The sequence below is a fragment of the Equus przewalskii genome, chromosome 26 (assembly GCF_037783145.1).
Source record: "Equus przewalskii isolate Varuska chromosome 26, EquPr2, whole genome shotgun sequence".
Classification (NCBI taxonomy): Eukaryota; Metazoa; Chordata; class Mammalia; order Perissodactyla; family Equidae; genus Equus; species Equus przewalskii.
Window position 1 is genome coordinate 28,310,286 of NC_091856.1, and position 27,382 is coordinate 28,337,667.

At 56.8% G+C, this 27,382-nt stretch overlaps 1 protein-coding gene across 1 annotated transcript; it reads left to right on the forward strand.

Annotated features, from left to right (window-relative positions):
- ADGRD2 (adhesion G protein-coupled receptor D2) lies at positions 1-27,131 on the forward strand. Its single transcript, XM_070596975.1, has 24 exons — positions 1-35; positions 403-494; positions 2,732-2,944; positions 3,259-3,900; positions 4,255-4,353; positions 4,723-4,808; positions 5,064-5,345; positions 6,574-6,685; positions 7,409-7,543; positions 8,017-8,140; positions 8,574-8,679; positions 15,192-15,247; positions 15,896-16,022; positions 17,002-17,105; positions 17,356-17,458; positions 17,743-17,896; positions 18,403-18,536; positions 18,624-18,739; positions 19,575-19,695; positions 23,817-23,858; positions 23,991-24,217; positions 24,800-24,858; positions 25,167-25,197; positions 26,833-27,131. The coding sequence occupies exons 1-21, from the start codon at positions 1-3 to the stop codon at positions 24,138-24,140; spliced, it is 3,033 nt and encodes a 1,010-aa protein (XP_070453076.1). The 3' UTR covers positions 24,141-24,217; positions 24,800-24,858; positions 25,167-25,197; positions 26,833-27,131.
- The last annotated feature ends 251 nt before the right edge of the window (positions 27,132-27,382 follow it).

Consider the following 27,382-nt stretch of genomic DNA (forward strand, 5'->3'; position numbering starts at 1 on the left):
ATGGGTATGACGCCCCGCCTCACAGTGGGTGGAAGGTAAAGGGGATGAGGCCTGTAGGAGCCCAGCTCAGGGAGCATAGTAGGCTAGGTACTGGGCGCTCCGTCCCCTCCCGCCATCCTGGCCTGAGACTGGACGGGGAAGCCCAAGGATCCTTCAGCTTGTCGAGTTTGCTTGGGATGCAAGTCTCACAAGGTGGCCCCTTCTAATCCGGTGAGTTTACCTGGGTGTTACGGGGAGAGATTTGGCGACATGTCCCACCCAGGGACTGAGGACGCACCCTCCGCCCCCGCGACGGTCCACCCCAACGCGCGCGTCTCAGGCTGGCCTGGAGCCTGCCCAGTCCGGCGCGCCCAGGAGGGCGGGGGCCCCCCAAGGGGCGGGGTCTCCTAGCCCCGCCTCCAGGCCCTGGTCCGCGCCGGACGGTCGGTATATCCGAGGGGACAGCGCGCAGCGGCAGCCGCAGGAGTTCGGTCCCCGCAAACGCCTCGCAGAAGGTGAGCTGACCGCAGGAGCCGGGCCAGGCGAGGTGGGTGGGGACCGGGTCTGTGAACAGGGCAGGGATCAGCCAGGTGAAGGGGAGGGCTTGCCCCGGGCCCTTCAGCCTAGGAGGGATTCCCTTCTGGCCCCCGGGGACGCGCCACGGCCGTCAAACTTCGCATCTCTTTCTTGGGTACCAAAGAGTGTTGATGAGGAAGGAAGATGGGCGCCAAAGAGTTTGCGGGGGCAAATATGGGCCAACAGCGAAGTGAGGCTTTTAGTGAGCCTAGCCTATGTGCCCAGCACCGGCTAGGCACGGGGCCTCAGCCCGGACCAGACTCATACAATTCCTCACCCGCCCTGGGTGGAGGTGCGGGTGCGTGGACACAGGTGCTGTTTAAAAGGGGGAAAGTGACAATAAATTGGTGCTTTTCAGAGTCCAAAAAGTGTGTACTCCCATGCTGGGATGTGTTTGATTTTCTTGCTTATAGACTTTATCCGGGAGATGGAAGAAGGTGTGAGTCATCATTGGTGATGGCTCCAGACTTCCAGATGGCATGAGGCGAGCTGGGAGGGACGCAGCGGGTCGATATTTCACCTCCATTGTTTTCTGAGACCCATGTGTGCATGGCCAGGGCTGGAGGAGAGACCAGGCAGGCTCTTCCTGGCCGGAAGCCCCCCAAGAGCAACCCCCAAATCACCCGTGCTTAAGGGTATCCTCAGCTTACTAGGGCGCCCAGCTGGAAGGGTGAGTGATCGCAAGCTGATCTGGTAGGAAGTGCTGCTGAGGGAGTGGGAGGCCAATCCAGGCAGGAGAGTCAGCGTGGCCAAAGGCTGGAGAAAGGATGCTGCCTGGGGAAATGGGAGCAGCTTGGGGGGCAGGAGAAAGGGGGGCTGCATGGGGGAATCGTGGGACTGGTGAGGCTGGAGGCCTGAGGAAGCAGAGCTGGAATGCCAAGCTGTGAACCCAAGAGCACAAGAAAGCTCACAGGGCCCTGAGCTCCCCCTTCCCCCTCTGGGGACCCTGCACTCCGTGATTTCACCCCGCTCTGGCCAGTGGCCTGCTGCCCCCTCCTCCCCCGGCCCCCCAGCTCACCAGGGCTGCAGCATTTCCCAGCTGCAGTCCTGGAAGGGGCTCCTGGAGACCATCCCTTTGTACAAGTAAATGTCATCCCCAGTGGGTGGGCTACCCCATCCTGGGCTTCCAGCCCACTGGGTTGGCTCCCAGCCCAGTGGGGTCTAGGAGCCAAACAAGGAGCAAGATGACCCCACAGGAGAGAGAGGGGGTAGCAAGGCAGAACACTGAGCTGCTTTCCTTTGCTTTTTCCCTTCCACAGTCCACACTGGCCACGCCTGTGACCCCTGCTCTCCCTCACCTGCCCCTGCTGGATCCAGAATGGCTCCCTGGTTCTGCCGCCTCCTCTACCTCCTGGTACTTGAGCTTCTGGGAGGGGGTCGGGTGCAGGGGAGGAGGCTGAGGGGACTCAAAGCTGCTAGGGTTCCAAGCGGCCACCTCACATCATGAGGTCACTCCAAAGGTTCCACAAGACAAGCCCCTGGCATAGACATAGAATAAAATCATCCACACGGTGCTGTACCTTTCACATTCATCATCGGCTTGTTTATTCCTCACACGGGGGAAACAGGCTCAGGGCAGGGCAAGATCACACTCCGGGTCAGACTTGGACTCAGGTCTGACTGCAGCGCCTGCAGCTTCCACTGTACTCCTCTGGAGTACACAGTAGGCATTCAATAAATGCACACATGGAGGTGGGGACCTGACTCAGCCCCCACCTGTCTTCTTCTCTCTCAGATAGGGAGTCTCTGTGGGACCTTCTCCAACTCCCCGGGTGAATCAAGGAGTCCTTGGGTCGCAGGTTGGTATGAGGGATCGCCCAGAGAGGCACCCCTTTCTCCCAGCTCTGCCAGCCTGGGGTCCACGTGGTGTCTGGCCTCCAATGCAAAGGAAGGGAGGAGTTGCAATTTGGTTATATATAGACACCATTATATCAGGCTCTGGGCTGGCAGCTTCCCTCATGCCCATCTCATTTCTGCCATTATACAGATGACAAAACAGACTCAGCAAGGGGATGGGACTCGCCAGGTCTAGAGCATGGCCAGGTTCAGCCCTATCCACTCCCAAATGACTCTGAGCCCAGTGTCCTTGGTCCTGCCCTTGCCCCCCACCCCCACCCCACAAGGGTCAGATGCCCACACACTGCTTTCCCACACCGTCTCTCCTCTTACCCCGCAGCTCCAGTGGCTCCGGGAGAGGTAGTGGAGACTGCAGATGGGGTGTGCGCGTTCCCAGGGCAGCGGCTGAGCTGGTGGCAGGCCCAAGAGTCCTGTGAGCAGCGGTTTGGCCACCTGGCACTGGGGCCGCCAGATGGGATCCTTGCTCCACGGCTGCCCAACCCCATCTGGGTAGGCCAAAGAGAGGCCCCTCTGCGAAGACCCCCGCAGAGGCGTGAGTGTCGGTCCGGGGCCTGGGAAATGAAGGGGAGGGAGTGGCTGAGGCTTTGGTGAGATGGGAGCCCACAGTGACAGTCCTTGAGAATCGAGCCCGGAGGAAGTCCCCATTGCAGCTCAGGTTCACTTGTCCTGGACTGAAAGTAGAGGGTTGACCCCTGGGCACGGGCACTGGATCCCCACATCTTCCCTCCAGAGGGAGGGAGGCACCCTACAGCCCAGGAGGGGCCCCGCAGCTGCGCCAAAGGGCGATCACAGGCAGAGTGTGTGCGCAGCTGGGGAAACTGAGGTCCAGCCCGCGCGTCCCCGCAGGTTCGCGCAACACGGCCGCGCTGCTGTTCGGCGAGCGGAGCGCCGAGCGGGCGGCGCGGCTGCGGACGCCCCTGCCCGAGCTGGGGGCGCTGACGGCCTGCGCGCACGTGCAGTGGGACGCCGCCTCGCCCGACCCGGCCGCGCTCTTCTCCCTCGCCGTGCCCGCGCAGGCCAACGCGCTGCAGCTGCGCGCCTTCGCCGAGCCGGGCGGCACCGTGCGCGCCGCGCTCGTGGTGCGCGGTCACCACGCGCCCTTCCTCGCCGCCTTCCGCGCCGACGGCCGCTGGCACCACGTGTGCGCCACGTGGGAGCAGCGCGGCGGGCGCTGGGCGCTGTTCGCTGACGGGCGGCGGCGCGCCGGGGCGCGGGGACTGGGCGCGGGCCACCCGGTGCCCCCCGGCGGCATCCTGGTGCTGGGCCAGGATCAGGACTCTCTGGGCGGAGGCTTCTCGGCGCGGGACGCCTTCAGCGGCAACCTCACCGACTTCCACCTGTGGGCCCGGGCGCTGAGCCCCGCGCAGCTTCATCGCGCGCGGGCGTGCGCGCCGCCCCCCGGCGGCCTGCTCTTCCGCTGGGACCTGGGCGCCCTGGACGTCACGCCCTCGCTGCTCCCGCCCGTGCGGGTGCGTCTTCTCTGTCCGGGTACGGCCCCGCCCTGCCCTGGCCTGCCTTTTGGCTCAATGCCCCGCCCCCTGGCTCCCGTAAGCTCCCTTCTGACCTCCGGAGCCAGCCCGCCCCTTGCCAGCCGGGCCCCGCCCAGCTCTGGCCACGTTGCCTCCTGGTGGCTTGAGTGGGCTCGTCCCTGGCTGGCTTGCTCCTCCCGGTGCTGGCTGCAGTGCCCATCTCCCAGGTTCCCACGTCGTCCCCTAACTCGAGGGCTGTGCGTCCTGGCGCCCCTTCAGGTGTGAGGGCGTCTTCAAGGCCCCAAGGGGCGGTGGCTGACGGGGACCTCTGGGGAGTCAGGGTGCGGCCCTGACACCTCCCCCACTCCGTCAGTGCCCTCAGAGGAGTGCCCTACGTGGGACCCAGGACACCGCACCGAGGGCTCTTCGCTCTGCCTGCAGCCACGGCCCTTCCTCTGCTGCTACCGGACAGGTGCACGCCGGAGGTGCCCCCGGAGCGGTGCTGAAGGGGAAGCCGGGTATGGTCCAGTGTAGGCTGAGGGGGAGTGAGCGCTTGGCACAGCCTGGGAATTCAGAATCTTCTCGGAGCCTTAGGGTCTTCACGAAGTCTAGACCACAGGACAATGGGGCCAGACAGACCTGGGGGTGAATCCCAGCTGTGTGACCTTGGACAAGTTCTTTTGCCATCCTGTGCCTCAGTTTCCCTATCAAAACACTGGGTGTAAGCCTCCAGATACACAGCCATCAATGTGCTCTTCCTCCCCTGGGCAGCACAGGGGGCGTGGGGCACCTCTGGTCAGAGTGTTGCCTAGGGCACAGCCTGGCATCCACTTTTCTGCAGAGACCTATCGGCAGCTGCAGGACGCCCAGTCATGGCCTGGCCAGGACGTTATCAGCCGAGTCAATGCCTTGGCCAACGCCATTGTGGTGAGCCCCCTGTCCCCCAGGAGGCTGGAGAGTCTGGGGGCACCATGGGTCACCTTCCTGTATCTGAGTTTCCTCACCTGTAAGGGGACACTCACCTAATGTGTCTGCATGAATTTCGGAGCCCTTGAGAGCCAGGAGCTTGTGACAAGTTAGACCCACACCCACCAAGAAGATCCTGGCAGAGCCCAAGTGTGGCCCCTGGGGGGGTCCCCTCGTGACAGCCACACCAACAGTCAGCAGCTCCTCTGCCCACAGCTCCTCCCTGACCCCCTCTCTGAAGTCGGCGGAGACCTGTCCCTGGCTGAGGCCTCCAGCTTCCTGAGTATCCTGGAGGGAGTCCTGGCAGAGGAGGCAGCTCCTCTGGGGCCGGCGGCACTTCTGGCTGTCGTGCACTTTCTGAAGAGGGTGACGGCCCTCGGGGCTGGGGAGCCAGATCCCTGGATAGGGCCCTGGGAGCAGCTGGGACGAGGCGTCATGTCTGTGGCCAGCCTGGTCCTGGAGGAGCAGCTGGCTGGGGCATGGCTGTCCGTCAGCGAGGTGAGGCTGGCAGGGTTGGGGCGTGGCTGCCCGTCACAGAGTGAGGCTGGCAGGGCTGGGGCATGGGGGGCTGGGGGCTGGGTCCAACCTTGCCACCGGCTTATTGTGTCAGGACCCATCGCTGGGGTCCCCCCTCCTTCCATCAGGAGAAGCTCCTCTTTTGTCTCTTTTGTAAAGTGAACTTCCACATACAACTGCTCTGGAACAACAGCTTCTGCAGTTAAAAATTATTAGGAGCCACTGATCAGTAAAGGCCTCCCCCATATCCAAGAATCTGCCACCCACTTTAAGTGGGAGGTCCTCTGTGCCGAGTCTTCAGACAAAACAGCCCAGACGCTGGACAACGTGAGAGATGCTCTCCAGATGGGGAGGGTGTGGGAACGATCCTGGCAGAAGTGGCTGTAGGCCTGGGAGTGACCAGCCCAGAGAAGGGAGAGAACAAAGGGTCATGGACATTGCCTGCAGATTTCTGGGGCTGAAGGAGCAGACATGGTCCCCCTGTGGCCTCAGAGGACAGGACTGGGAGCCGGGCTTTGGGCTAGGGTGGCGATGACCCAACCCTGGTTCCATGGAATGGTTCGCCTGTCCAGGTGGCGAGCTCCCCATCCTGGGAAGGGTGTAAGCCCATGTTTGAGTGGGGATCTGAGGCACCGTGGTGGATGGGGAAAAGCTGGACTCTGAACCTCAGTTTTCTTCCCTGGAGAAGGGGGATTATCACCCTGCCTTGCCTAGGCAACAGACAGGAGTAAATGGGCCAATCAGCAGCCTCGCCCAGCACAGAGAAGGTGTCCTGTTCATACGTGTCCTCCCCTCGCTGTTCTGTCCTCACCCCGCACATGGCTTGCCTTTTGGAATCTGGAAGTTGAGCAGCTGTTACAGGTCTGGCGCTGAGTGGGACCAAAGAAGGGGGCATGGCTCTGCCTTCAGAGTGCGCCCCGGCTGGCAAACCACCAGCTAGCAGGCACAGCGTGCCATGAGGCCTTCCTCCCAACTAGAGGATGACGTGGCTTAGGAAAGGGTTGCAGAGGTCCGAGAAGGCTGATGAGGCAAGGCCTCAGCGCCAGCTTGGGGACCCAGGGTTTGATCCCAGAGACCCGAAGGAGCCACTGAGGGTCTGGAGCAGGCAGCCCCCTCACAGACCGTGGAGTGTGTGTTAGCCCCAGCGGTCATGGCGGGCAGCTGTGGGGCGTGGAGTGTGAGAGGCAGCTGAGGTGCGGCTTCCTCCCAGGTGGTTGGGGGCCCCATGGCCCTGGTGGTGAGTGTGCAGCGCCTGGCACCCCTGCTGAGCACCGTGCTGACCTCCGAGCGACCCCAAGTGCACATCCAGCACCGCCATGCCGGTGAGCCTGCGGCCACCCGTCCCACACAGCTGGGCTCTGGGTGGGGCCTGGCCCAGACATCTCTCCTCAGCCCTGGTCCCTGGGAGCTCTCTGCACAGATGCTCCATTCTGTTTCCTGCCTTTGCCCATGCTGTGCCCTCCATCCAGAATGCCCTTTTTCCCTTGACCTCCCAGCAAACGCCTATATATCCTTCAGAACCCTACTTGAGCATCACTCTTCTAGGAGGGCTTCCCAGGTTTTGGCTCTCTCCTGACAGTCAGTTCCTCCCTCTGTTACCCCAGTGTCTTGAGCATAACTCTTGTTGCATTTGTGCTGATTACGTCATTCAACCTAAGCTCCCTGAGTGCCAGGGCTGTTTCTGAGTCATTTCTGCATCTCAGGGCCACACCAAGTACACACTCAGTGACCGTTTATAGATTGAATGGGGGAGCACTTACGGTGGAACTTCAGGCAGAACTTTTTTCCTTCAGGCACCTAGTGGTTTCTGGTGGCTTATAGATATTCAGGTCCTGCTCCCCAGTGACCCCCCTTCTCAGTGACCCCTTCCCCTGGACTTGGAGAAGTCAGCATTCCTTGGGCAAGTTGCTGAACCTCTCTGAGCAGGAATAGTGGCCCCCTAGACCTGTCGTAGGGGGTGGGGGAGCAGACCCTGCCAGCTGGGCCAGCTCAGCAGAAAGACCCCCCCTCCTGAGGTCCAGCCACACAGCCGCCTTTGACCCCAGGCCTGGAGGTGCGGAGCCTACGCTTGAGGGAGGCCAGCTCCGAGGACTTCATGTTCACGATGCCCGGTGGGCGTCCACGCGGGCCCGGCCACATCCACATCCCCGCGGGCGAAGTGAGGCGGCTCCTAGAGCAAGGTGGGTGAGGCGCTGGTGGGGCCCCGTTAGGGTCTGGGTCAACTGTCCCTCTCTCAGGGGCTGCTCTGCTGCTTTTAATAGGTCTCCTTTCAGAGCCTGTGTCCTCGTCTGTAATTGTCACATTAGTACTCGCCTTGTGGGTTGTTACCCGGTGAAAAGCAGCCACCGTGTAGTAGGTGTCCACTTAGTCTCCTCCTGGAACCCCACACCTTTCCTCTCGGTGCCACCCACGGGCAGAGCATTAGGACAAGGGCCAAAGGGCTTTGGAGCTTTGGGGGTTGAATCCGTGAACTATAGCTGGTTGGAATTCTGGCTCTGCCACTTATCAGCTGTGTGATCTTTGGGAAGTCATTTAACCTCTGTGAACCTCAGTTTCCCTCTCTGTAAGGTGGGCAGAGCATCTCCCTCGGGGCCAACATGTGGTGCTTGTTCAGTCACTGGGTGGGGTCTTGGGCCCCCTCCCACTTGGCCAGGCCTCTCTGGAGTCACCGTGGTCCACAGCTGGTTCAGCTCCGGTGTCTTCCAGCACCCCCTGGGGGCGCCTGGCCTGGAGCCCCAGACCCCCGATAGCTCAGAAGAGGCCAGCAGGATGCAGAGGTGAGTGGGCCCCACCCAGTAGGCTGCTGAGGGCCTGGATCCCCTCCCCAGGGAAGGCCAGGCCTCCGTCCCCTCCCAGAGGCCCCACTCTGGTGGGCAAATCTGCCCTTAGCAGCCCAGGGCCCCTCGCCCCTGACACACATACACATTTCTGCGTCTGCTGGTGGGGACATGGCTCACATCCTCCCTGGGGTCCTGGCTTCAGTGTTGAGACTCGGTGAGGGAATGGGGCTTACTCAAATTACCAGCCAGTCCCCAGGGCAAGACTGGGACCCAGGTGTCCTGGTTCCCAGCACAGGACGTTTCCTAATGTTTCTTTGGACACAGAGGGTGTCATCTCCTCCACACACACCTGGATGAGATGACCCCAGCCATGCATGACCTCTCCCCTATAGCCAGCTTGTGCCCTTAAAAGCTCTCCTTCTCCCCACAGATTCCTAAGCACCCAGGTGGGGTCAGCCATCATCTCCTCTGAGGTGTGGGATGAAGCTGGGGAGGTCAACACAGCCGTGACCTTTCACCTGCAACACCAGGCCCAGGTACCGGGTGATGCTTCTGGGAAACAGCCATTCCAGTAGAGGTGTCCTGGTTTGGTCTCCCCCCACCTCCCAATATTTGTTCATTGGATAACAAAGGTCCAAAAATGTTTGAGGAAAATACTCATCCACAAGCCATCCCATTGTCCACAAGGGAGGGGGAAGGCAAGTAACGCATTGCACACATACTTCATGTCAGGTTTCTTAAATAAGCAGCATTTGGTTAATCCTCCAGCTGCCCATTCCTCATAGGCAGAAGGTGAGCTTGGGAGAGGTGCTGAGTCTGGCCCCAGCTTGGAAATGGTAGAGCTGGGGTTCCATTGTAGGTCTGCGTGACTCGAAAAACTGGTGGTTCCCACTGGAATATAGAGGGAGATGTGCAGAGGCCAGCACTGCCACGTGCTTCAGAAGAGTAAAAATAACCTAGATGTCCATCCATAGGGGATTACTTAAAAAGCCATGAGAGCTACACAATGGAGTAGTCAGCTGAAGTTTCATAAGGGAAGAGGTATTTTGCTGTAAACTGACATGGAAAGATCGCCAAGACATGTTGTTTAATTCATTATATGTAATATACAAATTCCTTTTTGCTTTTGAATCTCTAGAACATTTCGAGGAAAGCCAAAGTCTCCCTTGCTCACAACTACTAATCCTGGACACACACACACACACACACATACATACACCCACTCCCCACACATACACCCCCTACAGCTTATCAGTCTTTTGTATATCATCCCAAGACTTTTTAAAAATCAACTTGATTGAAGTATATAAATCTACATACACTAAAACATCCATTTTAAGGATACAACTTGATGGGTTTTGACCAGCGTGTATGCTCATGTACCACTGCCCCAATCAACTTCTAGAGCATTCCATCTTCCCAAAAGGCTTCTTCATGCCCCCTCCCCATCTGCCTTCCTCGCGCTGACCCCAGGAAATCAGTGATCTGCTTTCTGTGACTGTAGATTATATCTGTCTTTTCTAAAGTTTCATGCAAATGGAATCATAGCGTGTGCCGTGGTCTGGCTTCTTTTGCTCAGATGGTGTTTTTGACAGTCATGCGTGCTGTTGCCTCTTTCTATAGTTGGCTGCTCTTTGCTGCTGGGCAGAATTCCATATATGGATGTACTGTGATTTGTTTTTCCATTTACCTGTTGATGGAGATTTGAGTTGCTCCCATTTGGGGCCATTATGAATAAATCTGCTATGAACACTCATATAAAGTGTTTTTGTGGACATATGATTTCTTTCTATCCAGGAAATACCTAAAAGTGGACTTTCTGGGTTGTATGATAAGTGTATGTTTAACTTCCTAAGAGACTGTCAAACTGTCTTCCAAAGTGGTTATACCATCTTACATTCCCACCAGCAGTGGAGGAGTGTTCCAGCTGTTCCACAGCTTTGCCAACATCCTTATCTGTCTGGTTTGTTTGTTTGTTTGTTTGTTTGTTTTGCAGGGGAAGATTGGCCCTGAGCTAACACCTGTTGCCAGTCTTCCTCTTTTTTTTTCTTCCTCCCCAAAGCCCCAGCACATGGTTGTGTATCCTAGTTGTAAGTCCTTCTAGTTCTTCTGTGTGAGCTGCCACCACAGCATGGCAGCTGACAAACTGGTAGTGTGGTTCCACAACTGGAAAATGAACCTGGGCTGCCGAAGCAGAGCGCACCAAACTTTAACTATTAGACCATCAGGGCTGGCTCCTTGTCTGTCTTTTTAATGTCATTTATTATAATGGCTGTGTATTCATACCTCATTGTGGTTCTAAGTTACAATTCCTTAAAGACCAATGATTTTGAGCATCTTTTTCTACACTTACTGTGCATTCATATATCTTCCTTTGTTAAATGTATGTTAAATCTTTGCCCCAATTTTTAAAAATTTAATTAAAAAAATTTTTCAAGAAGAGCCACCAGGTTCTTTTTTTTTTATGGGAAATATTGTTTATTCTTTTTTCCCCCAAAATTTACACATTCGCCTGCTATTTGCTCTTCTGATTACTGACATTTCTCCAAGTGAACTATATGGATCTTCTCTTTATCTATTTATTTATTTTATTCTTTTTATCTTTTGACCCCCTTTACCCATTTCTCCCGTCCCCCACCACCCACCTCTGGCAATCACCAATTTGTTCTCTGTATCTACAAGCTGGTTTTTGTTGTTGTTATGTGTTCCACGTGTAAGAGAGATCATATGGTTTTGTCTTTCTCTTTCTGACATTTCATGTAGCATAATGCACTCGATGTCCATCCATGTTGTTGTGAGTGGCGAAATTTCATTCTTTTTTATGGCTGAATGACATTCTATTGTGTATACCACATTTCCTTTATCCATTCCTCCGTCAGTGGCCACTCAGGTTGTTTCCATATCTTGGCTATTGTAAATAGTGCTGCAGTGAACACAGGGGTGCATATATCTTTTCGAGTTAGTGTTTTCATTTCCTCTGGATAAATACCCGGAGGTGGAATTGCTGGATCATATGGTATTTCTATTTTTAATTTTTTGAGGAACCTCCATACTGTTTTCCGTAGTGGCTGCACCAATTTACATTCCTACCAACAGTGCACAAGGGCTCCCTTTTCTCACCAACATTTGTTATTTCTTGTCTTTTTGATAAAAGCCATTCTAACAGGTGTGAGGTGACATTTCATCGTGGTTTTGATTTGCATTTCCCTGAGGATTAGTGATGTTGAGCATCTCTTCATGTACCTGTTGGCTATCTGTACATCTTCTTTGGAAAAAGTCTAATCAGATCTGCTCATTTTTTTAATCGGATTGTTTGTTTTTTGCTATTGAGTTGTATGAGCTCTTTATATATTTTGGATATTAGCCCCTTGTTATATATAGGATTTGCAAATATTTTATCCCATTCAGTAGGTTGCCTTTTCATTTTGTTGATGGCTTCCTTTGCTGTGCAGAAGCTTTTTAGTTTGATGTAATCCCACTTGTTTATTTTTGCTTTTGTTTCTTTTGCTTTTGGTGTCAGATTCAAAAAATCATTGCCAAGACCTATGTCAAGGAGCTTCCCACCTATGTTTTCTTCTAAGAGTTTTATGATTTCAGGTCTTACATTCAAGTCCCTAATCCATTTTGAGTTCATTTTTGTATATGGTGTAAGATAGTGGTCCAGTTTCATTCTTTTGCACGTGGCTGTCCAGTTTTCCCAGTGTCATTTATTGAAGATACTGTCCTTTCCCCATCGTGTATTCTTGGCTCCTTTGTCGTAAATTAATTGACCATATATGTGTGGGTTTATTTCTGGGCTCTCTATTTTGTTCCATTGATCGATGCATCTATTTTTATGCCAGTGCCATACTATTTTGTTTGCTCTAGCTTTGTAATATTGTTTGAATCAGGGAGCGTGTTGCTTCCAACTCTGTTCTTTTTCAAAATTGCTTTGGCTATCCTAGGCGCTTTGCATTGCCATATCAATTTTAGAATCAGCTTGTCACTGTCTGTAGGGATCTTAATTGGGATTGCATTGAATCTCCCGAATTGAAGTAAGATGATAACCTGGCATCTTAACAGTGAGCCCTCCAATCCACGGTCAAGGTATATCCCTCTGCGTATTTAGAGTATTCTTGTATTATTCTGCGTATTCTTGACTCTCTCAGCAGTGATATGTAGGTTTCAGTGTATAGGTTTTATATTTCGTTAGATAGATCCGTAAGTACTCCATAGTTTGGGATGTTATCATAAATGGTGTTGTTTTCTTAATTAAATTTTAAATTGTTCATTACTGGTGTATAGTAATACAGTTGATTTTTATATAATGACCTTGAATCCTGCAACCTTCCTGAACTCTCTCACTACTTCCAGAGCTCTCTTATGGAGTCCTTAGGATGTCCTACGTACCAATTGTATTATCTGCAAGTGAAGACAGTTTTGTTTTCTCCTTTCTAATCTGTGTCTTCTTTTCTCTTCCTTCCTTGGTTCAGTGGCTAGGACCTCTAGCTCAGTGTTGAATGGGAGTGGTGAGACCACACATCTTTGTCTCATCCCCCACCTCAGGGGGAAAGGCTTTAATCACTAGGTCTTTAATCACTAAGTGTGATGTTCGCTGTGGGCGTTTCGTAGATGCCTCTTAGCAGATTAAGTTCCCTTCTCTTCCTGCTTTGCTGAGAATTTTTATCACGAGTGGCTGTTGAGTTTTACCAAATGCTTCTTCCACACTGATATGATCATATGGTTTTCTCTTTTATTCTGTTTATATCATAAATTGTGTTGATTGATTTTTAAATGTTCAATCAACCTTGGATTCCTGAAATAAACCCCACTTAGTTTTGGTGTATGGTCCTTTGTATATATGACTGGATTCAATTTCCTAATACGTCTTAAGGATTTTTATGTTTGTGTTCATGAGTAATGTGTTCTGTGGTTTTCTTACACTATCTTCCTGTGGTTTTCTTACGCTATCAGATTAATACTGACCTCATAAAAGGGGTTGAGAAGTATCCTCTCCTCCTCTGTTTTCTGAAAGAGTTTTACAGGATTAGTATTATTTCTTCCTTAAATGTTTGATAGGCCACTGAAGACCAGTGACGTCTTTTGGGTCTGGCATTTTCTATATGGGAAGATTTTGAAGTATGAATTCTATTTCTTTAATTGATATAGAGTTATTGGGTGTTTTATTTCTTCTTGAGGTGGTTTTGGTAATTTGTGCCTTTCAAGGAATTTATCCATTTTTTCCAGGTTTTCAGGTTTCTAGCATAAAGTTGTTCATAATATTCACTCATTATCCTTTTAACATCTGTAGGATCTGTAGTGATGTTCGCCTTTTCAATCTTGATCAGTCTAGCTAGTTTACCAATTTTGTTTATATTTTCAAAGAACTAACTTTTGAGATTATATTTATATATGAATTATATGATTTTAAATACATTAAAATGAAAAATAAATAAAAGTAATGGATTGCTCATTGTGGCAAATTTGGAAAATGTAGAAAAGGATAAAGAAGACAACATCCTATGACCCAGAGATGGCTGCTGTGAACATTTTGGTGAATTTCCCTTCAGCCTTTTTCTGGGTACATAATGCTATATATATTTTTTCCTTTTGCAAAATCAAAACCCTTGCTCTCTCAACTGAGCCACGTGAACATGTATGTTCTTCGGTTTGCCTGCAGGCGTTTTCTGCGTTGTCTCAGTCACGTCCCTCAGTGATGTCCCTCTGCCCCCCTGTCCTTTCTCACTTGCTGCTTGATCCCAGCACATGTAGGTCTTGACTGCAGCCAGGTCCAGAACCTGCACCTTCTTGGGGGGTGGTCCAAAATGAAACTGACCCCCTCCCAGTCGTGCAGCCAGAGCATCTGCAGTTTTTTCTATTACAGTAAACCCTGCCTCGGCCTTTGAAAGTCCTCACTCATAGCACATTTTGATTTTGGTGACTATGTCTTGGGGACATACAGGTGTACGGGCAGGTGTGGGGTTGCTGGACACAGGTAGTTTTGTGACTTTTGAGTGTACAGCTGCATTTATATTTCAATTTGTACCACTTGAAAGTGCTACCAGTGGTGTCATAATCATCCATTTAAAAAGTGAACACAGGTTTTGTGTTCCCAGCACCTCACATAGCACCTGGGACCCAGGAAAAATATTGTGAATGAATTAATCCATGGGATGATAATTCAGTCAACCCAAGAAATGATGTGTCCTCTGGATGCACCATCACAGAGCTGTGGAAAGAGCATAGAGCTGAGTCAGTCTCCACTCTATGCTGTGTGATCAGGAGCAGATTAATTCCCCTCTCTGAGGCTCAGTTTCCTCATCTGAAATTACATGAATTTATAGCCGTCTCCTAGGTTGCTGTGAAGATCAACGATAATAAAGGAAATGAAGGACATGACACAAAGTGTCATATTCTAGTGGGGTGACATTGCTGTTACCCTCGCCAGTCGGGACAAACAACCTAAATCCCAAGCTCAGGCAGCCTTCTCTGCCTGGACTGGGGCTGGTACTCCTGGCCGCTGACATTTCCTTACTGCTATGACGTCTTATGAAATCTGTATTGTTGTTGTTGTTTAACCATCATTAAGTTAGCTGTGTGTTTGATTCCAGACCTTTCATGCATGTTTTCACAATTAATAGACCTTTTTTTTACATAATTGGCCTCATATTCTGCATAATGATGTATAGCTGTTTTGTTTACCGAACAGCCTATGGCAGAGCTCTTTCCCCACCGGTAGGTAGAGACCTGTCTGTTCATCTCACCAGGTGCAGAGCATCCCAAAGAGGGAACAGTTGCAATGGTTTAACTGCTCCCCGGAGGATGGACATCTAGCTTGCTCCCACTATTTCCATGTTACACCTAATGCTAGTGAGACAGTCTACTCTCCTCACCTTCCCTCTGCCTCCCCACTGGCGTTTTCTCCAGCCCCTTCACCCATCACCCATGCTAGGCAACCCCCTGGCCCCTCAAATGTGGGAGGCCTCAACGTCCCCCTCATCCTTCTGGTCTCTCTCTCCTTCCCCACACACACTCACACACCTGCCCTGTCCCTGTTTCCTGCCCCTAGACCTTTCCTCAGAAGCTGGTGGAGCCTCTCTGTGCCTTCTGGAGCTTCAGCATCAGGTGAGTTTCCATTTCCAAGTTCTTTAAATAAGGCAATTTGGCTTTTTTAAAGACATCCATTCTGCTTGAGGATGAGGCAGGACTCAGGTGTGTTTTTGGCCTTCATTCACCAATAGGCTTGCAGGGGGTGGCTTCAGGCCCCACCCAGCTCCAGGACAAGCTGGGGCAGGAGAATCTGTTACCCAGGAGGTAGTGAGCTCCCCATCATGATAGATATGCAAGCTCACTCTGGGGGGTGTCTAAGAAGAGACTCACCTTTCAAATGGGTGTTGGACTTGATGATATATCCAAGGCCAGGGCCCCAAGGCATTTGAGGGGGCAGAGGAAGGTTCAGGGATGAGCCCAGCTCTGCCTTGGATCTTCAGCTGAACGTCAGTCATTTGCTTAGTAATTAATGCAGTTAATCCGTGGTCATCACTGGTATTAGCCCCATCCTCCTGCCATCCCTGAGAGTGTTAAGTACGTTTTACAGACGGGAAACTGAGGCCCAGGGAGGGGACAAGACTTGCCCAAGGTCACACAGCTGGTTAGAGGCAGGGCAGTGACGGACCTTAAGCTTTGGAGAGAGGCTTTCCCCTGCTTGCCACCTGCCCCCCACCCCATGTCTGGCCCATCTCAAGAGCCCTTCTGTTCCCTCCCCACCCTCAGTCCAGACTCAGGGGGCTCCTGGGCCACTGCTGGCTGCTCTGTGGCTGCGCTGTACCAGGGCTCCACCGCCTGCTTCTGCAACCACAGCACCAACTTCGCCATCCTGCTGCAGGTGTACGACGTCCAGGTGAGTGCCAGGGGTGGGGTGATGTCAGAGCCAATCTTAAAGGATGCACAGGAGCCGAGCAGAAAGGCAGAGGGGAAGCATTCCAAGCAGAGGGCCCGTCTGAGCACAGGCAAGGAGGCTAGACACAGCATGGCAGACTTGTCACTTCCTCGAGCTTTGCTGTGTCTCAGCTTCTAATGCAGGCCCAGGAGTGGAGGGGGATGGGAGCCAAGGTGGGCACGGGTCAGATCACACAGGGCCTGGAATGCCAGGCTCGGCACAGGGCAAGTGTTAGATTTGCCTGGAGGGAGCCCTCTGGTGCCGGGGTGAGGCTGGCGTGGAAAGAGCAGGGAGGGGTCCTGGCCTAGGCAGACCAGAGGGGCCCTGGACCAGGGCACAGTGGGGAGACGAGGAGACTGGACCCAGGGAGGAGGAGGGGGATGGTCCAGGATAAAGGCCTGGGCAACTGGGGGCTGAGGGACTAGTCTCCAGGGGGCACAGGTGGGTAGCAGGTTTGGGCGGGCCACAAGTCTGCGGGGCGTGGGGTCTCTGGGTCTGCTGTTTGGGGCAGGAGGGCTCTCGGCTGGAGATGGAGAGCCAGCAGGTAAAGCCGTGGCCGAATGAGGTTCTTGTAGAAACCGAGCCTGGACATTTTGGCATGTCATGAACAATCCACGACAGCTCTGTGGTCCCCCCACCCTTGAAAATGCCCTCCCCATAGATATGTCAGTCGTTTCCAATCTCGTGCCCTTAATAGCTGTTGAATCAGTGAAAACTGGGCCGACTGGGGCCAGTTTAGGGGGAGCCAGCAGGAGAGGACATGCAAACACTTATTAAGTGCCTGCTGTATGCAGGCCTGGCCTGGCGGTGTGTTCTCATCCCTCCTCCACTGCAGAGAAGGAGGCTGGGGGAGACTTGCCGAGTGGGTGTGGCACCTGTGCTGGTCAGGTCAGGGTGGCGACAGGGTCACTACATTCCAGGGTCTCTGTCCCTCCCACAGAGAGGCCCCGAGGAGGAGTCGCTGCTGAGGACGCTCTCCTTTGTAGGCTGTGGTGTGTCCTTCTGTGCCCTTGCCACCACCTTCTTGCTGTTCCTGGCGGTCAGGTGAGGCGAGCACACCACAGCGACCTGGCATCCTGGGCCCAGCCTGCCCCTCGTGGGCCTCCTGGGACCGGTGTCCATCCTTGATCCCAGCAGACCCTGGTCCAGGCCTCCCCCAGGGCTGTGGGCCCCCTGTGGAGCTGCCCTCCCTGCCTTCATTAGCCTGTCCACAGAGCCCCCTGGCAGGAAGGGGCTGATGGAGGGTGGGGGCTGGCGGTGGGGTCCTTGTTAACTGACTCCACTGCCTGTCCAGGGTCCCCAAGTCGGAGCGAGCCACGGTCCACAAGAACCTCACTTTCTCCCTGGCCTCCGCCGAGGGCTTCCTCATGGCCAGCGAGTGCGCCAAGGCCAACAAGGTGGGTGGCCAGTGGGTGAGCTTGTGGGCTTATGGGGGCCTGGGAAAGCACCTTCAGCCTTTTCTGGGTTGCCCATTCCCAGGCTTCACTTGGCTCCATTTCCCAGGAGGAGGAAGGCCCAGAGAGGAAAGGCCCAGAAGGTTGGAGCTGGGCCTAGGACACCGCAGGAGACCTGACCCACTGATAGCTCTCTGGGTTGGCAATGCCAGGCCTGGGCATGGGACCCAGCGCACGGCTGCCTCCATGGCTGGCCTCAGTGGGTATCCCCACCCTCCCACCCACAGGTGGCGTGTGTGGCCATCACCGCTGCGATGCACCTCCTCTTTTTGGTCGCATTCTCCTGGATGCTGGTGGAGGGACTGCTGCTGTGGAGCAAGGTGGTGGCCGTGAGCATGCGCCCCGGCCCCAGGATGCCGCTCTACTACGCCACCGGCTGGGGTGAGGCCCCTCTGCTCCCCATCTTGTCTGTCCTCCTCAACTCTGCCTTGCATGGCCTCCACAGCCACCTGACACCACCCTACCCCCAACATCACCTGGAGCCCAGCACCCAAGTCTGACACAAGCTCAGTTTCCTCAGCTCCATCAACCTGCAGCGCGACCCAGTCCTTAATCCTCCTCCACGTCAGCTGCTTCACGTCCCCACTCCAGCGCCGTCTCCCTAATCTGTGACCAGCCGACCCCCATGCCAATCGCCAACCTCCACCTCCGTTGATTCCCAATCCTGAGCCCTCGACTCAACCCCAGCAGATCCACTCCCCAACTACTTGGGGCTTCAATGCCACCCCAAAAGTATGAGGCCCTCCCAACCCTGCTCCCCAGATCTCCCAGTGCCACCAGTACACCTGCTACCACAGGACAGCTGTGGGCTAAATCTCTAGGGAAGCTGGGTCCCGAAGAGGACAGAATGGGTGGCATGGTCCTGAGGTCACTTCTTCTTCGCCTAGGTGTGCCTGTGGCCATCGTGGCCATCACCCTGGCCATATCCCCCCATGACTACGTGGCCCCTGGGCACTGCTGGCTCAATGTGCACACAGACACCATCTGGGCCTTTGTGGGGCCCGTGCTCTTCGTGCTGACTGTGAGCGGGGAGGCCTGGGGGCCTGGAGGGGAGGGATGTGTCGGGGGCAGGGGGAGGCCCTTTTGCCCACTGACACCAGGTCTCCAGGCCAACACCTGCATCCTGGTCCGTGTGGTGATGGTCACCGTGTCCAGTGCCCACCGCCGTGCCCGCATGCTGAGCCCACAGCCCTGCCTGCAGCAGCAGATCAGGATCCAGATATGGTGAGGCCTGAGATTGGGGGAGTCAGGAAGACGTGGGGGAGCCGGTGTGAGTCCATGGTGGGTGGGTGTGGCCACGTGGCCATGTGTGCTCATGGGTATAAGGCTATAGATGAACATGTGTGCACATGTCCCTGCTTGTGTGTGCATGTGTGCTCATGTGTGTGGATGTGTGTAAGCATGTGCCCATTCATGTCATGCGTGGGGATGGTCATTGATCTCGTGTGTATGTGGGGGTGGGGTATAGACACCAGCCACTGTCCTAGAGGCTCACCGTCTACAAAAGGTACTGATGGCCTAGTGGGGACAAGGAGGGGACACCCTCAAATCAGGCAGTCCCAGAAGTTCAGGTTCAGAGTGAGGATCTAGGTCCCTCTTCCTGCCGAGAATCCTCATCGGTCTCCAGGGCTTCCTCTCCCCAACCACCATCCTCTGCCAAGGGCAGGGCAGCCCAGCCAATGGGTCCCTGAAAAGCCAGGGAGCCCCAGGGGTCCTTGAGGGGCAAGAGGAAGCCCCCCTGACTCCATGGCCCCTGGACTCGCTGCTCAGGCCTCAGCCCTGCCTCTGGGCAGCTGCCACTCCCTTCCTTTGAGCCAGGTTTGGGACTGGGACCCCATCATCTCCCCAGGGCCACATCCCCTACTTCATGCCACTTCTGGGTCTTTGAGAAGGGGCAGCCACGTCCAGCCGAAGGTTCCAGCTACACCTGAGTCCTGAGCCATGGTTCCTGGGGTGCAGCTCTGGCTCTTCTCCAGGCATTTCCAAGGAGCTGCTCCCCCAGACCCCTGCAGGGAGCTCCCAGGCCCCCCGGCCTCCCTCAGCCCCTGCTCTCCCACAGGGCCACGGTGAAGCCGGTGCTGGTCCTGCTGCCCGTCCTGGGCCTGACCTGGCTGGTCGGCATGCTGGTGCACCTTGGCCCGGCCTGGGCCTATGCCGCCGTGGGCCTCAATTCCTTCCAGGTACCTCCAGGCCTGGGCCGTCTGGGACTGGGGCTCAGACACTGGGACTTTGTCAGGAGGAGGGGGCGGGGCGTGGGAACAAAACCTCAAATCAAAGAGCAGGCCATCAGGAGATGGTGTGGCCCCTTTGACAGCCGAGGAAGCGGAGGCCCAGAAAGGGGATCATGAAGATCCCTGGTGCCCTGACACTCAAGGCGCGGCAGAAGCTCCAGCCTCTGGCCGGTGTGGAGCCACCAGGCCAGGGGTGCAGGACACCGGTGCCCTCTCCCCTTGGGGTCTGTGGGTGGCCTCCTGAGGGCAGCAGGAGCTGGTCCAGTGGTGAGGACAACACTTTAGAAGAGGGCTTGGTTCCGAGGACAATGCTCGACCCACGTAAATGACGCAGTAGCAGTAGGACTGCTGTGTTCCTGTCGGCTCCTGTGTCCTGGAGCCACACAGATGGGTCAGACTAGTCCCTGTCCTCAGTGGCTTTGCACATCTGTAGGTGACCTGGACATGGACACAGAGGGCCACAGCCCAGGGGGCTGAGTGCGGGGAGGGAGGGAGGTCCAAGGAGGGCCCTCCCTGCCCCTGCCTGGCCCCTCGGGCTCCCTTGCCCCCCAGCACCTCTTCCCGTCATCAGCACCCACCACACTTAGCTCTCCCTTCTCGGTGCTGAGAAATGGTATGACCCAGGGATGGACAAAGACAAGCTCAGGAAATCACGTGCAAACTCCATGTAGGGTCTGTGTGTCCTCAGAGCTGGGCCTCCTGGGGACCTTCCATCCTGTCTGCAGAGAAGAGGGGCTGAGGCCGTGACAGCCACTTAGGACCCCTGGGTGCTCTGAGCCCTTGGCCAGGCGCACTTTATATCTCTGAACAGCCTTACAAGTGGGGACACTGAGACCCCACGAAGACACTTGCCTCACAGTAGGAGGGAGCAGCCCTGGGGCCCGAGTCCAGAGTCTGTGTTCTCGGCCATCGGATGTACAGCCTTGACCACAGAGGGACCTGGCTAGTTCCTGGGAGAGCTGCCGAGGCTGGAGGGGGCTGGGGTGGGCAGGCACCCTGACCCAGTTATTCATCCAGCTCTGAAATATCTATTGAATGGTCATTCTGAGCCAGGCACTGTTCTAGGCGCTGGGGACACGGCAGCAAAGGAGGCTGCAATACGCCCTGTTCTCGTGGAGCTGCCCTGAGCGGGGAGGCAGACCAGGACCAAGAGAGGGAGAGAGGAGCTTGGGGAGAGAAGAGGCAGGAGCGGGGAGGGTGTTAACCGCCAGGGTCCTGGCCCATGTTGTCTTCTCCCCCGGGGCCTTAGGGACTTGCCACCCTCTGCCAGACATGCGTGGGCATGGACAGAGGAAAGAAAGGGGACACTGCTGGGAGGATGGAGGTCGTCCCCCGAGAGGGGCCCAGAAAATGAAGAACAACTGGGGTTCCAACACTGTCCCCAAAGAAGCGCGGCTCCCAGATTCCTGTCTGAGCCTGGCACTGCGCCCCCTTCCCTGACACGGACAAGCCCTCTTCCAAGCCCCACACTCCCAGAGCTCCATGGGATCCAATTCCAGCTCTGCTCCCCTAGCCATGTGACCCTGCCACAGAGCGGAGGGCAGCAGCCTCCCGTTGCCATGGCGATGACTCCAGCTCCATCCCTGCCTGTGGCCCTCAGGTGGGCAGAGCTGCAGCCGTGGAGGCAGCGCCACCATCCCTCTGCCCCACCTCCCTCCCTCCCCCCTACTCATCCTTTTCTCTCTCCGTGTCTCATTTCTTTGTCTCTTTCTCTGAATTTTCCCTGAGATTCTTTCTCTGTCTCTCAGGCCATCACTGTCACAGTCCCATCTCCTTGTCCCCTTCTCCTCTGACCTGGATCCCACCCTGCTCTTCCCGGACCTCTCTCTGTCTCCACTCCTGTTGATCTCTGAGCCCCTGTCTCCTTGTCTCTCCCCTTCCTCTCCATCTTTTGGAGTGTGACCTCTCTTACCTCTCCCGGTCAGCCTCAGACCTTCCTCGTGACGCCCTCCTGCTGAAATGAGGGAGAGGCCGCCTGGCAGGGGGTCAGAAGGCGTGAGACCCAGGCCCACTCTCACGTCCCTGTGACCCTATCGGGCAGCTCCCCAAGTCTGGCTCAGAGCTGCGTTCTCTGGGTCCCTCCCCAACCTGGCCCTTCCCTCTCCTCTCTCTTCCACCCTACCTACTGTCTCTCCGTGTCCTTCTCTCCCCGCCCCACCTCCAGCCCTGTCCCTCTCACTCTGTCTTGGGCATGGGTTGGGCAGGCCCTGCCCTCAGGACAGCCCTCACCCCTGCGGGGTGACCAGGGGGAAGCCCGGGTCTGGAGGGACTGAAATCGGCCCAGCCTCGTTCACTCTTCGGGCAGACTTGTTTCCTTCCAGAGCCTGTGCCAGGTTTTGTGGTGGAAGAGCAGAGCATCCCTCCTATAAGCAGCTGTAGCTCACGCTTCCCCTGGCTGGGCGTCTGGTCTGGAGGCTTGGACAGGTTGAAACAGCCTCAGTATAAAGAGGATCTTACTCTCTGCCTCCTGGGATCCTGGTGGGGTTCCACCGAGATGGTGTTCGCAAAGGGCAGAGCACAGCTCCTGGCACCCGCTGGGCGTGCTGTGAACGTGAGCTCGTCGGCTCCATTCGGTCCTTCAGCACTTCCTTCCCCAGCGCCAACCCTGTGCCCGCGGAGGCTGCACACTGGAGCATGTGGTGGCGCACGGGATCAAAGAACCCACCCTCAGAGGTCTCGGCCCGAGGGAGGGACAGACACCAAAGCCACAGCATGGCACGATTGAGGCTGAGAGATGAAGGGACAGTCAGCGCAGAGTGGGGACAGAGGAGCCACTCATGGGGGTGCAGAATGGGTGCTTCCTGGAGCGAGTGATTCTCAGCTAATACCCGGGCGCTGTGTGGGGAGAGGGAAAAGAAGGTTTTAAGTCAGCGGAGCTTGGTGGAATCAAATGGAGGGAGGCATGGATGGGAGGAGCTGGTGAGAAATGGGACAGGAGGGGACATGGAGCCAGACCGGGCACAGTCCTCAGAGCTGGTATAAGGGGTTCAGACTTCATCCCAGGGTACTAAGGAGCCATGGTGGGTGTTAGGCAGGTGATGATGTGGTTGGGTTGAAATTTGGAAAGATGCCTTTGTTTGGGAGGTGAGGAGTGGGTGAAAGGAGACAGGATGGGGAAGGCTGTGCAGAGGCTACAGAGAGAAGACAGGGTGGAGTGGGGGGCTGGGAGGCACTAAGGTCTGTCTTAGGGGCTGGGGGTGAGGTGGGTATCATCCCAGGTCATGCCTGGGAACCAGGGGGAGCAGCCAGGCTCTGGGGCTCCAGCTCTCAGTCCTGGGAAGCTGGGACCCCCACGGACCCCAACCTATGTCCTCCAGTCTAAGCCTCAGGCAGGGGCTGTTGCTTTTTGCAGGCAGAATCTGAGGAAGTCCTGGGCTCCAGATCCCACCCGCTGGGTCACATTTCAGCCTGGACCTCATAGCTCTGGTCCCCACCCCAGGCCCCTCTCCATCAAATGTGGAGAATGAATCCACCCCACCCTGGAGCTGCTGGGGGGTTCAGCGAAGACCCCACGTGTGATGGTGTTTTGTGAGTGGCGAGGCCCTCTTTGTCCTCACATGTGTCAGGAGAACCCAGCTATGCTCCGGCCACTGTGCTGAGTCCTTCACATATAGCAGGAGGCAAGTTCTGGCCTCATCCCCACTTTCCAGATGAAGAGACAGAGGATCAGAGAGGCACTCAGCTAGAGGCACAGTCAGAATGCCATCACAGGTCTGCTGTCCCAGGAGCTGACTTAGCCTTGTACTTTCAGGAAGGTGTCCCCCCTCCTACACCCCACCCCTGTAGGTCTGGGGGCTGAGGCGTGGAAGGACAGAGGGCAGAGGGGCTGCCTGGTAGTTAGAGGCTAAAGGCGTGGAGTCGAGTGGGGCGAGGCCCTCTCACTGCTGCAGAATGCCACAGGTGCCCCCTCCCCAGTGCGGGAGGGGGGGCGGGGCAGGGTTTGTGTTCATCAGCCTGTCTCCCAGTGTCTCTGGGTATCGGGGGAGGGGTGTCTGCGATGGCCCCAGGACGGGCGGCGGTGCAGGGACTCCCAGGCACTGAGCCCACCCAGCCATTGCATCTGTCCCCAGGGCCCATACATCTTCCTAGTCTATGCCGCCTACAACGAGGAGGTGAGTGGGGGGGACATCAGCGGCTGGGGGGTGGAGTGGTGATGGAGGTGGGCAGGGCTTACCTACGGGGGATCCTCAGCCTCCCAGGGGTCGGGGAGGGGCCCAGGCCTGACCCCAGTGCCTGTCCCCCAGGTCCGGAGTGCCCTGCAAAGGATGACTGAGAAGAAGGCAGCCGGAGCATTCATGGTGCAGGCAGGCGTGGGGCCGAGGGGAGGTGGGTCCCACTCTGGCCGGGTGGAGTGCCAATGCCCTCTCCTTTCAGGCCCAGGAAGCCCGCCCTAGGCCCTCCCATCCCTGGGAGGTAGCCCAGGACAACCCCTTAGCCTTGGCTCCACCCCGAAAACACCTGGCTCTCAGAGGTACGGCCACACCACCCTCCGGTTCCAGTGCTACCCAGTACCTCAGTTTCCCCAGATAGCTGGAGGGCAAGAGCAGATCCTATTAGCCCATCTGAAAGATGAAGAGACTGAGGCCCAGGAAATTCTGCAGGTGTGGGGCCTGGGAGACGGCTTAGAAATGGCTTGGTTCCTCTTACCCCCCACCCCACCCCCAGGGAACAGGGGCCCCTGGTACCCAGCCCTGAGTCGAGGCTTGCCCAGGGTTACCTGCTTTGGATCTCTATGCAGAGGGGGTTTGGGGGCTCCTGAAAGGCAGGGTAGATGAGGTTCAGGGCCCTGAGACAGGACATGGGTTGAATGACTTCAAGGCCATGCCAGGGGTTCCAATCCCAGCTCCTAGTTCATCTGCTCTGTGCCCTTGGGCAAGTTACCTTTCCTCTCTGGGCCCTAGTTTTCTCATCACTAGTCTGTAGGGTAGCCTGTTGAGTGGATTCCTAGGGTCTTTGACAGTGAGGTTCCTGCCCAGAGTGGGGGAGCAGAGAGAGAGCTTCCTGCCTCAGCCTCCCAAAAGGTCATCTACTCCAGCAATGTTCCCCCCACTAGGGACCCACGCCCCCAGAATGCCCACAACCTTCTCCTCCATTGCAGAACCCGAGACACCGGTGAGGCTGGGACGGGGGTGGCAGGGGTGGCAGGGCTCTGGCAGGGGGCCAGCAAGTGTGACCGGCAGGGTTGGGAAACCACAGGGACTAGGGTGGGGCTGGGGTGGGGGCCTCCCCTGGGGAGCCAAGGGCCCCGTTCCTCAGTTACCAGGCTGAAGGACACCGGGAGCTGCTGACTGTATGCCGGCAGAACCTGAATGCCAAGGCCACTGGGGGTGGGGGCGTCATCACCAAGGTATCGGAGGGCCCCCAGGGTCAGGGGGAGCAGGAGTGGGGCCCAGCCCCTGATGGACTTCCTCCGTTCTCAGGCAGTGGAGCTGACAGCATTCAAGGCTTCAGGTAGAGCTCCTCCCTCAGGGGCATCCCCTCGCCCCCTTGGTCACCCCCCAGCCCCACTGCACCAGAATGGAGGTGGTCTGCGGAGCCACCACACCTGACCTGCCATCACTCTGCTCCTTGTTGGTGCCCAAAGGGCCTCCGGTAGCACAACAGGGCGCTGGCAGTGAAACTGGGGTGCTCCCTGGGAGAGGGGTACTTAGGGGACAAGTCTGGGACCCCTTCCCAGGGCCAGTGCTGCCCGGGGGCCAGTGAGCAGGAAGCCTGCCTCTGTGCACCCACTCTCTCTGCCCCCAAGCCCAGCCCCCCAGCCTCACCCCCTCTCGGGGCCCCTGTGGTCTGAGAGGCCTTCCAAACCTGGGGAGGGGCAAGTGCTTTCCTCCCAGGCCTCAGTTTCTCCAGCTGGACAGCTGATAGAGGCGTGAAAGGGAGCCTATGGGCCGCAGGCAAGGCTGGGGCCATCCCAGGCCCTGCTCAAGGAGGGACGGAGCCCGGGGCATTCAGCCAGGCCCCAGGGGAGCCGTGGGACCTTGTCAGCCTCTCTGCGCCCAAGTTCCCAGTCTCACACCAGAGGCTGCCCTGTGAGGGGCTGGCCAGCACTGCCCAGCCGCAAACCGTGGGATTCTTTCCAACCTGTTTCTGGAGCTCTGCCTGGGGCTGGGCTGTGTGCTAGACGCCAGGCCTTAGCTGACGCCTTTAATCTGGCGACCCGGGGACATGGAGGTGCTGTCCTCCTCCCACCGTGCAGCTGAGGAAGCTGAGGCACAGAGGGGAGCCGTGACAGCCAGGGCCTGGGTGGAGCTGGGGTCAGGCCGCCAGCCCCCAGATGGGGACGCTGAGCTGCAGCGGTGGGCACGTGCTTGTAAGCTTGGGTACATCTGGCCCCGGGGCTGTGTCACCCCAAGCTCCCAGCCGGCCTCCACCTCTGGCTGGTGTCTCAGGCCCTTGGAGCCGCAGCTTCTTTCTGCAAAATGGGCTGGAGGCGCCCCCTGCAGGCCTGATGGGAGGGCGCAGGCGCCCAGCGCGCGAGCCGCGTCCCGAGGGTCCGAGCTGCCCCTCCACCCCAGCCCCGACCACTCCCCGCGCCCGCGCCCCCGCCCCCGCCGGCGCAGCGCCTCGGTGGGAACAAGAGCGGCAGCGGCGCCTCTGCGCTCAAGTGACAGCGCCTTTGTCTCCGCTGAATGGGTGCGTTGCTAAGGCCGCTCGTAGCAACCAAGCCGCTTCCACCCTGGCCGCGGCCCGGCCCCACCCTCCGGACCCCCAACCTGCACGCTCGCCCGACCCCCTAGCCCGCTACCCCACCGCCGCCCACTCAGGTGGCCTGAGCAAGAGGTGCGGGGCAGTGAAGGCTGCCAGCTGCGTGTCCCCCACGTGCCTGTCACCGCCCCTCCGGAACGCTCGCGGAGCCCTCGGGGCATGCGCTGTTGCTCGGATGGGGAAACGGAGGCGCAGAGACCGGATGAGGGAGCCTGCCCAGGGTCGCCCAGGACAGGATTCGCCCCCCCCCCCCCATCATTCCCAGTCTCCTTCCCATCGTGGGGGGGGGGAGGGGGAGGGGGACGGGGGACAGGGAAGGGGATGACACAGGACACTGCGATTCCCCACCAGCCCAGCCCAAAGGGTGCACTTTCCTCCCAGGTTTCTAGAGCGAGTACATGGGACTTTCCTGCAAGTTCCACCTGGGGACCTCAGAAAGGCCCAACTGAGGGCCCCTGAGGGACAGACAGCAGCATCTGGACCACCACCCACTCCCAGTGGCCTCAGCCTCTCCCTCCTCCTTCTGGGAACCCCCGATGCTCCTGCTAACCCCACCAGGTCCCACAGCTCTGTCCCCCTAGCTTTCTGTCTGTGATTGTCTCTCCCCTCTGCCCTCTCCACCTGCCCTGAAGTCCTGACAGCCCTGTGGTGTCTCCAGTAATAAATGGCACTGTCGTGAACTGGTCCTCTTGAGGGGTTTCCCTGGCCTGGGAAGGGGACGGGATGCCAGGGTCCCTGGGAGGAAGGAGGGACAAGGGAAGCTGCCACTGTGGCTTTGGGGCTTTGACAGCCCCAGCTTCATGACCAGGGTAGGTGCAGCCAACACTAATTAGCATCTACTGTGTATATAGCCAGTGCTGGCCACCATCACCCTATTGTACAGAGGAGCAAAGTGAGGCTCAGAGAAGGCCTCCATGACTCAGACCCAGCT